Genomic DNA, 17,546 nt, shown 5'->3' with positions numbered 1-17,546 from the left:
CTTGTGCTGATCTTTGGGGTGAATAGCGTGAGCGCGCTGTCAGTATGAGACTTAGCCTCGACCTGGCATTGGCATTGCTTTAATTCTACTACGAACCTTTCTCTTGATACTTGATGAACATTGTTCTTTTTGGATATGCAACATGCGTCAAATGACTAGCATACTATCTTCCTATATTACTCCCTGTTTATCTCTGATATGCCCTCCGATTAGCATTAATCAGCGCAATGCCCTCCTTGCGCCAAGTATCCGGCTCCGCATACGACGTGACATTCGCATCCCAGATCATACTCATCGGGTTCTCTAGATCATACACGGGCCAGTCCTCCGTCTGTGTGGCGTTCCTTCCACGTCCAGTCCATGCATTAGGATCCAGACTATTGACGAAGCTGATCCACGAGCCCGACATGAGGTAGCTAAGATCAAAATAGCTCTCCGGAGCATCGATAAACGGGTTCGGACTGAACCCATAGCCATTAAGGTTATTGAATATAAAAATCAGGTCCGAGAAATGCGCCACGCCTTCTTCCCAATTGTAATCATCTGTCTTGGTGTTGAACCGGTAGCAGTATGCACTTAGGTTATGTGCTGCCCATAGCTCACAGGTGTAGCGGGTCGCGGCTATGAACTGGGCATCGCCGTAGTATGCTGCTGTCTGGCGGAATGCAGCACCGTAGGGCTGTGGGAAAGTGACATTGCCGCCGAGCTCTTCGGATGAAGGGATGCCGAAGTCGGTGGTGTTGGGGTAGAGCTCGAGTAGCTCGGATATGACGCGCTCGTCGAGCGCCCAGCCGTAGGTTGTTGTTGCTGGGTTAAGTCTTAGTGGGGAGAAAGGGATGAGGAAAAGAAGTACATACAGCTGAGGTAGTTCTTCAACTCGGCAGTGGTGTTCACTGGTTCCGGGCACTCGGTAGTTCCTTCGTCTGTAGTGTAGCCGATTATAATAGGTACCTTAACGAAGTCTCCTCTATCGAGTTGCTCGCTGGGATATCGCGCCACGAAATCACCGTCCACTGTGGGCCTCCAGTTGTAAGGCGTTGTATCGTTAGCAGTTGTATTCAGGATATTGTTCAGGACAGTGAAGGGAGTGCGGCGTAGACAGTCCAGCTTGCGGATAGCCTGGGAACATCCAGCCTCCTCTGCTATCTGCTGAAACCAAGGCTCGTACGTCCAGGTGAGGTTCAAACCACTGCCAGGTAGCACCGCGCCGGACTCCATCATACCTCCACGGAAGAGCCCGTCGTCCCGTCCGTTGTACGCGCGGATTTGGTATCCTACGCTCTCGGAGCCGGCACTCTGCCCGTATATCACGACTCTATCTGGATCACCTAAATAGGCGGGTCATAAATCAGTGATTCTGGACTAAGTTTATCGATGGGAATATGGAAACCCACCACCAAAACCTGCGATGTTTTCTTTCACCCAGTTCAGAGCGAGGCGCTGGTCCTTGAGCCCCAGATTCAACGATCCTTCATTGGCGAGCTCAACCCCATTAAAGAAACCCCAGGGACCGAGGCGATATGCAATGCTCACCGCGATGATGGGCTGGCCGATATTGACTGAGTGTTCGACAATGAATGTAAGATTGTAGCGCAGGTCGGGAGTGCCGCCTTGTGCGAAACCGCCACCTGTTGCATTTGTTCAGCGTCGGGGGTGGCTTGCCATTGTCGGGATGGATTTCATTACATACCATGAATCCATACGAGGACTGGAAGACTTGCGTTGTCGTATCCAGCGGGACGGACCACGTTTAGGTAGAGACAATCCTCGCTCTAGTCTGCTGGTCAGGAGAGAACAGCGTAGACAAGGTGACATTTATCCACACCTGAAGATAAGCCTTTTGATCACCGCCGTAACCTATGCACTCCTATTACGCGTGCTATATGTAAGTACATAGTCTCAGAATAAACACAGAGCAAGGTCAGTGCAGGTTCTCACCATCGCATAGCCTGTAGCAGGGCGCAATCCCGACCAGGACTCATTAACACTCTCGGGATTAGCCCAACGTAGGTGTGCCAGCGGTGGCTTAGCGAATGGAATTCCAAGAAAGTAATCCTCCTTGTACTGAGGCATGTAGACACCATAATAACTTCCGTTCTTCGTCTGGGCCACTGGGTTGGTGCAGGTTGCCACACAGGCCATGCCCAGGGCCAACCAACTAAGCGTTGGGAAGGCTCCCTTCATCTTGTTCGATTTCTTGATATGTGTCACTGATTTTAAGACATAATATAAGATGGACTCATTGAGAAATGAGTGATCACTGTGTTCTTATACCTCTATGGCTCGGTCCTCCGGACGGCGCAGCGAGGGGTCAAGTCGCGTCGCTCGTCCATGACAACCAACTTGTTTGGTCATCTATCCCAGGCATGTATCCGTATTCAAACCATGCACCCCGCATCTCGGCCTTTAGCCTGTGGGGTCCGGGACAGATTTGAGCCTATGTTTGGGTAGTTGGGAGCCATATGGTCGCCAGCAAGACCAGCTCGGACACCCATACTCTTTCGGGAAGCTTCCCCATGCCTTGAACCCGGCTTATGTCCGAGCATGCATGCATGCAATCCCACGGCTGCTGATGTCAAAACCGCCTGGATAGTTCATGAAACATAGTACGACTCGCGGGGTGAGATGGGGTGTGAGGAACGTTTAGCTTTCAGTTATTGGGTTAAATCATTTCCTTATTCGACGATAAATACTTCATGCCCTCAGGGCTGGTATAGCCGATACCCAGGAAGAAAGATTAAATTAAAATGGTTAGAACAGGCATAGTCAACTCTATCTTGTCAGGAGATATGACAAGCTTCCAGTAGTATTCAAACAGTAGTTACTGTACAGACTTGGGGGTTGGTACTGATTCAGAAACATGCACTGCTAGAACAGTGGCTAGTGGAGTACAGTGGCTAACATTGCTTGCAACCATCATGCACTGCGTGCCAGATATGAGGTACTATCTGTGGCGAATGCAGGCCACTTTCACCAAATGTGACCTACAAGTTCAAAGGATGAGCTTCAATCCTGCAAACCCCTTCGCCATCTCCCGCAAAATAGATGTAGTATTGGGAGTTGCCTTGCAACAATATAAAGAGCGGTGGCAACTTCCATGGCTAGTACAAAAGCGACCCGGTGTGCTGAGGGCTGTAGCAATGACCAACGCACATTCTGCCTCCAGGGAGGTATAAAGTCCGCCCAGAATCCTGAATGAGTGTGAATATATTTCTTGCAGCAAGCTCTACATTTGACACTGAGCCCAAAATTACCGCCGGGTCATTAACGGTAATGCAGTGGTGCTGTGACAAATATTATCGTGATATTCACCACATCCCAGTAATTCACCAGATTTTTTGCCGTCCCTGCCGCCCACACGGCTTTATATACAGCCATCCTCCTCAGAATATCTCTCCCTCACTAACTTCTGACCCTGCACCATGGTGTCTAGACATGACCACATAAAACCTTTGCTCTGGGAATACCATATTACTCAATCAAGCAGGTCCAGAGGTCTCATAACAGGCATTCAGATGCCAGCACACTGAGACCTCAGATACAGGGATGTGGAGAGAAGGATAAAGTCCGCTCAACAAAAGTGCTGTTAGCCCTTGTCATGTGTACTGAGTTTACACTACTAGAGGGCCTAGCTCATAACCCGAGATATATTTACTCTACTTGGTGGAGCGATCTGCGCTAGTTCCTTGATCCAGGGCAGCGCCCTTCGGGCGTCGACAAGAAAGCCTTGAATTCGCAACGATCATTGCCAGCCCAAGCAACTTCTTTCAAACCTGCTATGACACGCAGATAAAACTGTCTTGTATTTCCTGTTATAAAGAGAATTCGCGATGAAAATTACACCATACACTATTCCAATGCAGCAGTCTACGAGTTGCACTGAGCAACCATCTACCGCTCATCTCCTTGCTACGCAGCTTCCTGCCGCCTAAAAGATTCTACCGAACTAGAGTCCCGGATTTCTTACATACTATACAGCGATAATCTGGAAATATATAGTCTCAATTGGATGTACAACAATTTCATGCGAATGTGATGATGAGGAACTACAACCGTCTGAACACCACTGAGATGGCATCATTACGGAACAGCACATTACTGCATGGAAGTTATGCCTTATTTGTGGGCAAGAGAAGCCAATACAGTGTCTTCTCATCTGCGTTTCAAATCCTCTCAGGCGCAGTCAATGGGCCGCACATAGCTGGCGTGGCTACCAAGGGAAACTGGCTCGAGCCAGGAGCGTGATACGACTAGCTACTCAACGCGCATGAGAATTGAATATTTAATTATCACTACAAAGCAGGTGCACCATCTCTTCTGCCTTCTATATATGCTGCATGTGAGGGATTGCAACAAACGGGGTCTATAGTGATGGCGAAAAATTGTGATCAATCTGACCTCGGTCCCAAGGTGCGTTCTCGGGTTTGCCTTCGCATATTTGTCACCGTCGACCCACTATCCGAGGCTTCACATAGAGGAGAACAAGACGCGTGATTTTTTGATGGAATACCTACCAAGAAGAGTTGAACCTTGTGCGAGTGTCCTATACCTACAATGGTATTTCGAACACCATAGTATTATTCTCCTGGTCCTCCGCGGCGGCATTACAAAAAATACTTTGTAGTCGATTTCTCAACGGATACAGAACAACATATTTCAGGCTGGATCGGTACCAGATATCGACCAAATTGTGCGACACATTCTTTCTTACGACTGACTTTGCTCTGAACAGGCGAAGATCTATCTCCCCAAAGGCAAATTTATGTACTCCACTGATATGAGCTGGACCCCATGTCGCGTGCATAATACAAGATATGTACAATGAACTCATCGGCATCCTCCTCTCCACCATCACCGTGCCGTGGTTGAAGAAGCGAACTATGGGCCCTTTGAAGATGAAACCGGTGTGAACGCTTTCCCAGATCTCGAACAAAGATGGTTTATTCCGTGTCTGATGAAGCAACTAAATCAGTATCCTACCTCAAAGGGCATGCACCGATGCCATCAATACATCACGGAGCAGACTTTTGACAAGCGACCTTGGCGCAACAAGGCTGTGAAGTGAGATCAATACCGGTCAACCTTTTTGGTGTGGTACTCATTTGGCGTCTACTGCCAAATTCTAACAAAACCTGAATCCTGCAAGCTTGATCGTGCCATTAGACACATAATCAGGCGTCGGTTGAGCTATCTAACAAAATCTCAATCATCATCTCGTCTGGATAATCCTACATAAGCAATCCCTGATCGAAGAGATGCACATTTCCGGGTTCTTTTGAGTCACACGCGACCTTTTCTGTGCCTGTCCAAGCCGCCGTATTTTGATATTTACTGAAATAGATAAAGCAGTTTGATCAGATGATAAAACGTCCCAAGAGAACTGGCTCAGCGCCCCGCCGCTCCCTGCTAGCGGTCTCTGGTAGTGCTACTCCTGCTACTCCTGCCTCCACTGGTAGTCGACCCCCTGAAACACTAGTCGCGCTTTGAGCCTAGAGCCAGTGGGCTGCGCCCGCATGATGACCGAACGATGATGCTTTATATGCCAGGAGCAGGGCCATCTGGCTAGAGACTGCCCAAAGAAGAAAATGGCTCAGACCAAGCAGTTGGAGACTATGGAGGAGAGTGAGCAGGTGAACGACAATGTCTAGGAGAAGTCTCCATTCTAGGCGAGATGGAAGTTTACTTAAGTACACTGGATTCACGAAATCTGCTAGGTCAGGAGAGTGAAAGCTCTATAATTAATATCTTAATATCAAAAAATGGACTACCAGTGTCCGCCCATACCCTAGCAGACACTGGAGCAAACGCGTCGGCTTATATAAATACTGACCTTGCCATCGAATTAGCACACCGACTATAGAGCAAGATAATTCCCTTGAAGACCGGATATACAGTCACAGGTTTTGACGGAAAAGCTACTACACCTTCAATGCATGCCATCCGCTTCACCATTACCATTGACGGACAACGGTTGGACGACGTACCTTTCCTGAGCTTCAACCTCGGCTGGCACGATATTATACTGGGCAGGATGTGGTTTAGAAAGCATGAATTCTTGCTCGACTGCCAGCATCGCCGGCTTGTCTAGCCGGGTCAGCTGTCATTACAAGACGAGGTCAGGGCTGGGGATGTACTGACTACCAAGCTGCAGTGCTTGCTCGCGGATAAAACAAATAAGCCTCGTGATGGTTGGCCGCAGAAGGGGGCTGCTTACTCTCGGGGATGGACCGCTGTATTCTTTGCCTCTGGTAGTGACCGGTCACACCCCACGAACAGTGTCACAGTTACAAGACTTGCGAATATATGGATTCTGGTGATTTGGAGGACTTATGGGGTCAATATCCATAATTGGTGGTTCAACAGACGCAGAAAGCTGACATACAGCTGCTCGAAATGCAGGAGATGCTGCTGGTCTGAGTGGTTAATGACATTGGTGTGATAGAAGAGTGTCGGTACGAGCTCCGTAGGTTTGGATTAGATTGTCTGGCCATCAGAGTGAGACAGGGGATTACTACTAATGAAGGCAGAAGTGTGCTTGCGGTTTGTCTGGTTGAATTGTTGATGCCATGTATCTGGTGTTACTTGGATGATTGATGAAATTGTGAACTTGGGTTGGATGAACCTAGAAACCTGAAATTGTTCTTGAAGCCAAGGGGGCGCAGAAGTAGTTAGTGGAGACCAGACTGCTAACTTTTGATTTATGCAACTACTTAACAGTACCAATCCAAAGACGCTCCGTCTAAGTCAGCGGGAAAGGCATGGAGAACAGAAGGAACACACACACACTTTAGAAGCAAGATATGGAAGTAAAAAAGAAGAGGTGATCGTGACTCGTAGGCAGCTGACTGGCCGTCTGGCTGGTCAGCTGCAACACTCGTTTACATTTTGACATTTTGTATAGCTACTGCACTCTGCTTTTTGCTTTTGTTGTATATGTAGTTGTTTTTTGCTACGGCGACGATTTTCTTCAGACAGTGTACATTCAGACGAGCTGTTATGGAAAGATTTTATGTTACGAGTGTAACTTCTAGGTCTCCGACAACGAAGGCGTAGATATTTTACGAAGAGATTGTGCCTTACAGACCCTCTGTAGTAATACAGTAGACAACCAAGCGTTGACACGCTAAGGCTTAGTTGTGCCCGTACGTGTAAGCAACAGATGGATGGCCTCGGTGTAGCCCATCTATATCATGGCCTACATTGGACAATTATCCATGCCATACCAAAGAGTCACAATCTGAACAGTAGATAATATCATTCTGATGTTCTAACTCTAGGTTATGACATGAGTGCTGAGCCAAACGATTTATCCACTTCTTTATCCCAAGCAGCCTTCTCACACACCGAAATCTTCCCATTGTAGACCACCACATCTTCCTTCAAACTCCCTAATCATCATTCGTACCCTTTCCTAAACTCGGCGTCTGTTCACACTATACTTCTTTATGTTAGCAAAACACCTATCCTTCTTGTTACCCAGGCAGCTAACAAGTACCTTCTCAAGGATAAAAGATCTACTCTTTCGCGCAGCCACACTTCTTGCACTGCTCCTTGTAACCAGACTCAACCAGGTACGTGCCGTAGGAGTCACACTTGGAATGAGGCGTCAAGCAGTGCGAATCAGGGTTGAGACCACCACTGCAGTGGATGGTGTACTTGGCTCGAGCAGCCAGTTCAACAGGGTTGGGTTCAGGCTCGGCCACTGGAGTAGCAGAAATCATGGTAGCCAGGAAGGCAGTGGCAATGGCGAAAGATGTGAAGCGCATCGTGAAGGTTGAGTTGGTTCTTTCAAGCTGTATGGCTTTTAGAGATAGTAGAGTAGTCAATGAGAGATGAAGCTGTTGATGAGGGAGAAAGCATCCGGAGTATGGGCTGGTACGAGCCTTTTATGTCTCGAGCTGGATGAGTGCTATAGTTCTCGGTATGTGTGATTCTGGAGAACTCCTGCAGGTCGACCAAGTAGCACCGTGCTGACGGCGCTGATCCTGAGGCATTACTGCTATGCTCTCTAGATGACTTGTTTGGGCTTTTTCTCGGCTCGAAGTGAAGCCGATGTGATTGAAGTCCAGGCTAAGATATGGCACGCCTGATTCTCAGCTCGTTTGTGTAACATCGACAAGGCGACTGAAGACCTCGCGAGTACTGTCCGTGGCCCGTAACTGCTGTAGACAGTCTTTGCTTCCACATTTTGTCAAAAGAGCATGAATTCCAATGAATGGTGTAAAGATACACCCAGCACAGGCAAATAAAGATCAAAGATAGTTGGTGCCCGTACTTCTCATGAGAACGATGCGTTGACGGACCCTGATTCTGTAGGGCTGACAGCGGGAGTGCTCGGGAACGAAAGCAGGGAACAATTTGTTTGCCTGGATGATCCCCAGGGTCTTGTGTAACACACTGCACTTAGGAACAAACAAGCTCAGCTTATGTGCTGACAGAACCACAACGAGCAAGAGAAACCGATTGGCAGGCAACATCTGTCCAACCCTGCAGGGTATCATGTGACTCCCAATAAGGTATATTCCCAGTCCACTAGCCCTGAATGAAACTCTTCCTTCCATCATCCTTCACCCTCCTAATAATCTCTTCCATCGACAATCACCATATAGCGAATCTCTTTTCATCAAGCCATCAACTTCAGTATCAAAATAACTATGAATGCAAGTGAACCCCTCTAGCACAAGTCTCGGCTGAGGCCAACCTTTGTCCATAGTCATTCCACCGTGAGCATCCCGACGAGCTCCACACCCCCAGCTGGCATGCAGCAAGCAACCGCCCCATTGTGGACGGCAAATTCAACGATCCTGAGACCGGTGAAGTCCGTGATGCTGGAGGCTTAGTGTTCTCCGGACCCCCAGCGGTCGATATCATCATCACAAATATTCACGAGGTCTCGACCAACGACATCTTTCGCGCTCAGCTCCCTTTTCGTATGGAGAAGCTGCTGGCGTGGATTCTGCGGGTAGTTGGGGAACGCAAGCTCCAGCTTGATTCTCTTAATGCCACCCCGTACGCTATTCGGGTGGTGCTTGCTCATGAATTGAATGAGGGGCAATTTCGTGAAATTGCTCATGAGATGGCGAACGGGATTTGGGGGCAGCAGTAGTGAAGGGTGCTGTAGGGTGGTGAGACCGGGATGGATGGGGTCGAGAACGCTCATTTGCTTTTTGCGGGGTGAGACCCGTAATATGGGGCAAAGGGTATTGCTTTGTTAGGTTCTTATCATCCGGGCTAGACTGTCAGATTGGAAGCTCGACCGGCATGGGGTTGTCTGAAGGATCCATGCTGTGTAACCTACGTTTCGATAGTCTGAGACTTTAACGAAGCATACTGCCTTATACGAGGTTTCATCACAGTAGCTAGTTTAGCACGTTGTCTCTACAACATTATTATTTAGGCAACCAGTTTCGGTGCATTCAATGTGGCGTGCATGAGATTCCGGCACGGGTGGACTCGGACAATCTGAGGGCAAAGAGCACTCATGATTCCCTCAGAAGTGAAAGTACACCCCTTACTCTATCCAGTGAAGTATATTATGTCTCATAGTTTGCTATATTTGCATTTCGAAAGAGAGATTCTATGTTCGAAGTATGTGTTACGTCCCTGGCATAAATATATCGAGCACATCTACATTGATCATATGTCCGTCATCATCGACATTTTGTTCAAGCAATGCTTTCAGTCTTCTCAATTTCCTCCCTGCTCAAGCACCACTTCTTCTGCAAGTCAGCATCAAGGGCCAAGGCATACACATCCTTAGGCCACCACTCTCCCCAGCTAGTCAAGAAGATCTGTTCCGGATCCGCCGGGAAATCGTTAATGAAAAAGGCGCGGAGGAGGTTCTGGGCACCTATAGATGGTCGTCAGCAAGTCAACGTAAAGAGTAAACTATGAGTGATCCTCACCCTCGGGGATAGTCTTGGCATCGGGCATATCCATGGTCAACCCCATTGACGAGGCGAGAGGAGTGCTCGGAATGAGACCTGGTGAAACAGCAACGACCGTGCAAGATGGGAGTTCATGCCGCCAGTAAAATGCGCCCAACAGTTGCACGAACTTGGAGGCACTGTATATCGGACGATAGCCTGCGCCAGAGTTGGCTTTGAGGTCCACGTCAAGGGTTGCTATGCCATGAACAGTTAATATATGCCAGATCACAGTACCAGGATATTGCAGGGATCTCACCCGGATTCTGGTCTCTGAGACCACGGATCGCCCCGGAAGAAACGAAAACAACCCGCGACTGCGAGGCAGATAGCACATCACGGAGCAAGTGGACCAGATAATGCGGGGCTGTTATAAGTTTGCTTCATTGTTAGTGAATCCACTTTCCCTTCTGTACGCTCAAAGTCTATCCATATTCCACGAACCTAGGTGGTTAACTACATATCCCGAGCACCATTGCGATCCATTCGGACCGGGGCCTTCGCCATTGTCCAGAGTGCCGGCGCAGAGGAAGAGATAAGCCAGCTTCTCGGAACCCAACTTGGAAAGGACATTTGCTGCGAAAGACTGCACACTCTTCAAGGACAGGAGGTCGAGTGGGTAAATGGTGATGGAATGCTTAGAAGTGTCATAGTTGAGGCTATCGTAAGCAGCCTGAACCTTGGCCGTGTCTCGCGCGCCCAAGATGAAATTGTACGGCTCGGCTTGCTCAAGCAACTGCTTGATTGTTTCAAAGCCCTGTGGTGTCTTAGAAACTGATACATTGGAAGGGTGGAAAGCTAAGCACACCAAACCGGATGAAATGCCAGTTGCGACAATTGTCTTTGCCATGGTTGCTAGGATGAGGCTGTGTAACTACCTGGGATGTTATCGAGTTATTGTTGGGGGACAAACAAGAGATTCTGAAGTTGCACCAAATATGCCCCGCTCGGCGATCAAGTGGGGTATTGATGTCATGTGGTTTGTGTGCTCTTAGCACCCAATGGGATTCGAATGTTCACCCCAATGAAAAGATTGCACTTATAATTTTTACTGTTTATCTAGAGATGTAGGCATTAGAACTCGTCTCCATTAGAAGTCAAGTACAGCCTGCAAAGCACCTACTTCGTCAATTGTATCAGAGTAGTAGACGAGTCTTTTACGTAGGATTATCACGGGAAAATATATACTAATGTCATCTCCGCTATCTGGCCCCATTTTTATATGAAGAACAGGACAACAATAATCTAATGAGAAGTCACTCGTTACTTCTACAATACTTCGTAGGCTCACAAGCAGCATCATACTGCTCTGGATTGTCAACTTTCCGCGGCACAAGTGCCTGAAGCCCGATCCACGGATCAGGACATAGATACTTTATTAAGCAACCCGTTACCCTGATGCATACTTTTTGTAGGCCATGGGACTACACAATAGCTGGAATCTCAGTAGTCTAACAGATTCCGAAATCTATGTACTAGGGTCATGGTGGAATCAAGTCGAACGACTTTGTATCAACTTGTATAAACCGGACGCGGAGAAGGTTCTCCCGTTCGTGATTCTAAATATTCTAAAAGGACTTTGAAGATATAAGACATCTTACTCTCAGTGTGTCTATTTTCGTAGGCACCTCTGGTATTCTGGAGTTTCTGTCTCAACTGCAAGACTTCGTCATGAATAAGGGAAGAGTTGAAGCAGCACTATTACTTCTAAGTGTGAGGCTGCTGTCTATCATAACCAGCATTAACAGTAATAATTATAAGCTGGACAAAATTCATAAGCCATAGCTAGTCAATGTCTTTGTCTAATAAAACAACCTCAGCTGATAGCCATACTACCGAATATGAACGAATGAAACGTGGCTATGGCGTGATCTGCTAATGCCTTAGACAGAGCGCTAAACATGCAGGAACAGGGGAGACAATCCAAGCAATCTAATCTCAAGCCACTAGTGGTAGTCACCCGACGTACTACAAAAGTTCCTCTTCCCTATAAGGAAGCTCCAAGTAGGCCCTAGCCTCAACCAGCCCCCTCCCCCTCTTTTTGTCTCATTAGAATGATACTATATTAAGGATTCCTTATTCCTTTCTGCTCCCCATTGCAATACACTGGACCAAATTAGATTAGACACCCAAAAGGCCAAACATCATCTACCCTAATACTCGCAGCCTGACTACAAACCGTCTCATACATCATGTTTCAGCTTCCCCGTGTCCCAACCACTGACGAAATCCTCCCCCTCATGCATCAGATTATTGATGAACTCACTCAGACGCGCAATTCAATACTCAAAGCAACGACTCAAGCAACCGCCACCTTCGCCAACACTCTTCTTCCCTTGGCGCAGACCGAAAATGCAGTCCAAGGCCAGCTAGCCATGATCGACATGCTACAGTACGGTGCTCCATTACGGGAGACCCAGGATGTCGTCCACTCCGCCTTGAGCGTCTATGCCGAAGCACAGGCGGCATGGATCGCCAACGGCGATTACTTCCGTCTACTGCAGGTTGTCCGCGACAACCGAGAGGACTTTGAGTCATTGGATGCGGAATCGCAACATTTGCTCCAACGTGAGTTGACCGTGTACCGAATGGCGGGGCACGGTGAGCTGGACGCGGAAGAGGTGGAAGGCTTCTTGCAGGAAGGGGCAAACATTGAGCAGATAGAGAGGAAGTTCCAGGAAAATTTATCAAGGGAAGATGGTGGAGTATGGTTTACACGGGACGAGTTGGAGGGAGTACCAGCGAGTCACTTGGGGAAGTGGAAGTCGGATGGTGAGAAAGAAAAGCTATTTGTGCCCTTTGCGAATGGAGGTACACTGGCAGTGTTGACCTATGCTCGTCGCCCCGGAACGCGGAAGAAGATGTTTTTGGCCGACAACCAGAAGCTTAAGGTTAATCAGCCATTGTTTGAAGAAATTGTCCGTCGACGGGCTCGACGGGCCCATCAATTGCACCATTCTACACATGCTGGGTATCGGCTGCAGCAACGTATGGTGAAGGATCCGAAATGGCTAGGTGGGTTTCTGAATGGGCTGAAGGAGACACTGTGCGCCCGCGGCAAGGATGAAATTGCGGTGTTGCAGCAGAGGAGGATGAGGGATATAAAAGACAAGTGTGACAAAGATGGTGTGGGATTTCCTCCGTGGGATAAACCCTATTACATGCGGTTAGTAGAAGAGGAAGTTGCGGTTGACCAGCTGCAGCTATCTGAGTTCTATCCCCTCGAACAAACAGCCATAGGAATGCTGGGTATTTTCGCCTCTGTTTTGGGTCTCCAGTTCGAATCTGTCGAAGCTGAGAAGGAGAGCCTCTGGCACGAGTCCGTCCGGGTATTCTCTGTCTGGGAGAAGGCGCCGACCAAGCAGTTTGTTGGGTATCTGTATTTTGATCTGCTATGGAGAGAAAACAAATATCGCGGTAACCAAAGTGTTAATCTCCAATGTGTATGCGCCAGCCTCTACATTAGTGATATCGCACTCGATCCAGACTAACAGAGAATTTCAGGGTTACCTCCGCCCGGATGGCAGTCGGCAATACCCTGCCACAATCCTCATGTGTTCCTTCCCTACTCCCACTCCCACCGGTTGTGCCTTGCTCAAGCACCATCAAGTGGTAACCCTCTTCCACGGTAAGCCTAAATCAGACAACCTTGAATATATCCTAACCTAAAACACAGAAATGGGTCATGGAATCCACGATCTCCTTGCACGAACAAAATACGTCCGCTTTCATGGCTATCGGCTTCCCCCTGACTTCGGAGAGATGCCTAGTATGATGCTCGAGAACTGGTGCTGGATGAAAGAGGTTCTGCAGGGCCTCAGCTGCCACTACACTACGCTAGAGAATAGTTACCTGGTTGAGTGGCTCAGGCAACATCCTAACTTGCCGCATCCGCCAAAGAAAATTCCTGAGGATCTAGTTGACCGTCTTATCAAGCACCATTACCTAAACCGAGGGCTTTATCATTTGTACCAGCTGTATGCTTCTGCTTCATGTCTCCGAAAATTACTAATCTGACTTGAGCAGGTCAATCTCCATCTTCGACTTGCAAATCCATAGTCTCAAGACGGATGCAGAGATTTCAAATTTGGATGTTCAGAAGCTCTGGTATGACCTCCGTGAGGAGGTTGAAAGTATGGACTTCTCCGAGTGCCGAGACGGCTATGCATTTGGAACGTTCAGTCATCTGACAGCGGGCTATGATGTCTGCTACTATGCTTATCTCATGTATGTACCTCTCCCATCCAGACTACTTGCTCTATTGTAGCATTCGTGAAGGCTAACTCTCTTGCAGCTGCACGGCAATGGCCCAGGACGTCTTTCTTTTTGTCTTTGCTGAAGGCCCATTCCAGATGGACAAGTGGGAGAAGTACCGTCGCGAGATTCTGCAAAACGGTGGCGGCCAGCAAGACTTGTTTCAGATGCTGGAGAGGTTCTTGGGTCGTCCACCAAATATGAATGCCCTTGTGGAAGATTTGAGGCGAGCAGACAGTCAACATTAGTGCTAGGGGGGCAAACTATTACACCATAAGCTTCTGAGAAGTTAGTTCAGAGAATAAGATTCACGCAATGTCTCCTCGCCAAGCAAACCAGGTCAGCTTCTTGATTTGGGTTCAACGTGCCCAGGAACCCGGGCGGCCCGAGCCTGCCGAGGGTCACGACGATGCGGAGGGCCGCTTGGCATCCAATCTCCCCTTTTAGCTTGTTCAGAGCATGTCTATTCTGGCCATATAAGTTGACCCATAGAGCTATGTCATGGACTGTCTCGGAAGGTGTCCGGTAGTTGTCCGCGTTTCTCACAGACGCTCCGGAAGTCAATAGTCGGCAGGGCTATTCATGCATCATGATATAACCGACGGCATCTCCTTTGGGCTGTGCTTAGTGGGTCCGGTACGCTAGACATTCAAACGCAGCCATTCACAGCTTTAATTCAAAGACAAGACTGGAAATATCCTGATAGAGTTCAATTAGCATGACCACATGGTTTGAAGAACATTGGTTCCCCTCACTGCACCGGTTAAAGCCATCCCCCTTCCCAGGGGTAAAGATCGTACGACGGACACGGGTCGGTTGTTTTGTCTACTTCATGCTATTTCGACTATACTTATTGCAAAGCGGATATCGTTCCGATCATCATGCAGCTATTCGGGGACATTCATTCCTCAATATCCGGGGTAATGGCATCCAAATTGTAGCTTCAAAAAATGGCCCATTACTCGAAAACACACTGCCTCCGGATAAGCATTCAGCAACCCTCTACAAAACAAACTTCCACAGGAATGCGGCACCTCCATCCCCTCTATAACTACCGAGGCTTGATCCAGGAGGAACAGATCCCTGAAGAAACGTGACGAACCGTGATGAGCGGGCAACATAGTTTAGTCTCCTCCCCCGCATCCCCTCCGGGCAAAACCCCGGCGGCACTGGCATTAGCCCTAGGCACGGACAATGCCCTTGTCAAGCCTTCAGGAACTAAATCAACTAAATCCCTCCCATCCTGCGGGGTACATACTCCACGGCGCCCTGCACGCCCGCCGGAATGCCGTCGTCGCTTGACATTAGGTGGAACAACGCATTCCTGCTTCTTCGAAAGTGAGCCTTTTAACCGACCGGTTACTTGACAATGTATACAGGATGTCCCAATATTGGAGGAAAATCCCTGACCCCTGAAGCCACACATGTAATTAGACTTCCCATATCATGCACTCCATGCATGGGCACTGTACTGCAGTGAAGAATATAAATAAGCCCCCCTTCTCACCCTAGGAGCATGACTTCTTTCCCCAAGCGGCCTATCCTACTACTGTCTGAGTCCCCTCCTAGCCCAGACCTTCCTGAGCAGGCAGTACTCCATCCACCACCATGTTCTCCCGCCGAAACCTCCTCGCCCTAGGGCTAGCCGCCACCGTCAGCGCCGGTCCCTGTGACATCTACGAAGCCGGCGACACTCCCTGCGTAGCCGCACACAGCACCACCCGCGCCCTATACAGCTCCTTCAGCGGCGCCCTCTACCAGCTCCAGCGCGGCTCCGATGACACCACCACCACCATCTCCCCGCTCACAGCTGGCGGCGTCGCTGACGCCTCCGCGCAAGACACTTTCTGCGCCAACACCACCTGCCTGATCACCATCATCTACGACCAATCCGGCAACGGCAACCACCTGACCCAAGCACCCCCAGGTGGCTTCGACGGCCCAGACACCGACGGCTACGACAACCTGGCCAGCGCCATCGGCGCCCCCGTCACCCTGAACGGCCAAAAGGCCTACGGAGTCTTCATGTCCCCCGGCACGGGTTACCGCAACAACGAAGCCACAGGCACCGCCACCGGCGACGAGGCCGAAGGCATGTACGCCGTCCTGGACGGCACGCACTACAACGACGCCTGCTGCTTCGACTACGGCAATGCCGAGACCAGCAGCACTGACACCGGCGCCGGCCACATGGAGGCCATCTACCTCGGTAACAGCACCGCCTGGGGCTACGGCGCCGGCGATGGGCCCTGGATCATGGTTGACATGGAGAACAACCTCTTCTCTGGTGCCGACGAGGGATATAACTCCGGTGATCCGTCTATCTCTTACCGCTTCGTCACTGCCGCGGTCAAGGGCGGCGCTGATAAGTGGGCTATTCGCGGGGCTAATGCTGCCTCTGGCTCCCTGTCCACATACTATAGCGGTGTCCGTCCGGATTACTCTGGCTATAACCCCATGAGCAAGGAGGGTGCTATTATCCTGGGTATTGGTGGTGATAACAGCAACGGCGCCCAGGGTACCTTCTACGAGGGTGTGATGACCTCCGGATATCCGTCGGATGATACCGAGAACTCCGTCCAGGAGAACATCGTGGCTGCTAAATACGTCGTTGGCTCGCTGGTTAGCGGTCCGTCGTTTACCTCCGGAGAGGTTGTCTCGCTGCGTGTCACGACCCCGGGGTACACGACCAGGTATATCGCGCATACTGATACCACTGTGAACACTCAGGTTGTGGATGATGATAGTTCCACGACGTTGAAGGAGGAAGCTAGTTGGACTGTTGTCACTGGTTTGGCTAACAGCCAGTGCTTCTCGTTTGAGTCGGTCGATACCCCTGGCAGCTATATCCGGCATTATAACTTTGAGTTGTTGCTTAATGCCAATGATGGCACGAAGCAGTTCCATGAGGATGCTACTTTCTGTCCCCAGGCTGCGCTGAATGGTGAGGGTACTTCGTTGCGCTCGTGGAGTTACCCGACGAGGTATTTCAGACATTATGAGAATGTTCTGTATGCTGCTAGCAATGGTGGTGTGCAGACGTTTGATTCGAAGACGTCGTTCAATAATGATGTTAGCTTTGAGATTGAAACGGCGTTTTCTTCATGAGGGGTTATTAAGGGGTTGGTTGGTGGGGTGGGTGTGGGGGAGCGTGGTTTGTAAATAGGTTATGTTTGCTATATAGCATATGAATACTATACGATGGTATACATTAACGTGGACTGTGTCTATGTAATCTACAGAAGCATCAGAGCCCTTGTCTACATGCAACACACTATCACAATATTGTATCCTGAGGGCCTTTACGGACTAATTGGTTGCGAGATGGTGCTAGTTACTGTGGTTAGGGGGTATTTCCAAGCGTAG

General features: G+C 49.2%; 6 protein-coding genes across 6 annotated transcripts; 3 read left to right on the top strand and 3 right to left on the bottom strand.

Moving 5' to 3' along the window:
• Positions 1-187: 187 nt before the first annotated feature.
• BO79DRAFT_212775 (carboxylesterase family protein-like protein) lies at positions 188-2,184 on the bottom strand (the record flags this gene model as incomplete). The annotated part of the gene is made up of 6 exons (XM_025683182.1): positions 188-807; positions 858-1,328; positions 1,395-1,628; positions 1,691-1,772; positions 1,826-1,867; positions 1,939-2,184. 6 exons carry the CDS (start codon positions 2,182-2,184, stop codon positions 188-190), a joined length of 1,695 nt encoding a protein of 564 aa, XP_025545383.1.
• Positions 2,185-7,303: 5,119 nt separating this feature from the next.
• On the bottom strand, positions 7,304-7,766 carry BO79DRAFT_283825 (uncharacterized protein; the record flags this gene model as incomplete). The annotated part of the gene is made up of 2 exons (XM_025688183.1): positions 7,304-7,433; positions 7,519-7,766. 2 exons carry the CDS (start codon positions 7,764-7,766, stop codon positions 7,412-7,414), a joined length of 270 nt encoding a protein of 89 aa, XP_025545382.1. The 3' UTR covers positions 7,304-7,411.
• Positions 7,767-8,566: 800 nt separating this feature from the next.
• Positions 8,567-9,521, top strand: BO79DRAFT_163426 (uncharacterized protein). Its single transcript, XM_025679129.1, has 2 exons — positions 8,567-8,660; positions 8,714-9,521. Exons 1-2 carry the CDS (start codon positions 8,655-8,657, stop codon positions 9,104-9,106), a joined length of 399 nt encoding a protein of 132 aa, XP_025545381.1. The 5' UTR covers positions 8,567-8,654; the 3' UTR covers positions 9,107-9,521.
• Positions 9,522-9,545: 24 nt separating this feature from the next.
• On the bottom strand, positions 9,546-10,820 carry BO79DRAFT_185186 (short-chain dehydrogenases/reductase). Its single transcript, XM_025680379.1, has 5 exons — positions 10,735-10,820; positions 10,371-10,683; positions 10,186-10,293; positions 9,906-10,124; positions 9,546-9,850 (listed from the first exon to the last, which is right to left on the bottom strand). Exons 1-5 carry the CDS (start codon positions 10,774-10,776, stop codon positions 9,666-9,668), a joined length of 867 nt encoding a protein of 288 aa, XP_025545380.1. The 5' UTR covers positions 10,777-10,820; the 3' UTR covers positions 9,546-9,665.
• Positions 10,821-12,118: 1,298 nt separating this feature from the next.
• On the top strand, positions 12,119-14,428 carry BO79DRAFT_261731 (M3 family metallopeptidase; the record flags this gene model as incomplete). The annotated part of the gene is made up of 5 exons (XM_025686525.1): positions 12,119-13,369; positions 13,431-13,554; positions 13,603-13,903; positions 13,953-14,153; positions 14,221-14,428. 5 exons carry the CDS (start codon positions 12,119-12,121, stop codon positions 14,426-14,428), a joined length of 2,085 nt encoding a protein of 694 aa, XP_025545379.1.
• A 1,313-nt stretch (positions 14,429-15,741) lies between these two features.
• BO79DRAFT_261729 (alpha-L-arabinofuranosidase B) lies at positions 15,742-17,288 on the top strand (the record flags this gene model as incomplete). Its single annotated transcript, XM_025686524.1, has 1 exon — positions 15,742-17,288. Exon 1 carries the CDS (start codon positions 15,789-15,791, stop codon positions 17,286-17,288), a length of 1,500 nt encoding a protein of 499 aa, XP_025545378.1. The 5' UTR covers positions 15,742-15,788.
• Positions 17,289-17,546: the final 258 nt, after the last annotated feature.

Source organism: Aspergillus costaricaensis, assembly GCF_003184835.1.
Source record: "Aspergillus costaricaensis CBS 115574 unplaced genomic scaffold BO79scaffold_1, whole genome shotgun sequence".
Lineage (NCBI taxonomy): Eukaryota > Fungi > Ascomycota > Eurotiomycetes > Eurotiales > Aspergillaceae > Aspergillus > Aspergillus costaricensis.
The sequence above is the reverse complement of the archived record's forward strand: the minus strand, read 5'-3'. Positions and strand labels throughout refer to the sequence as shown.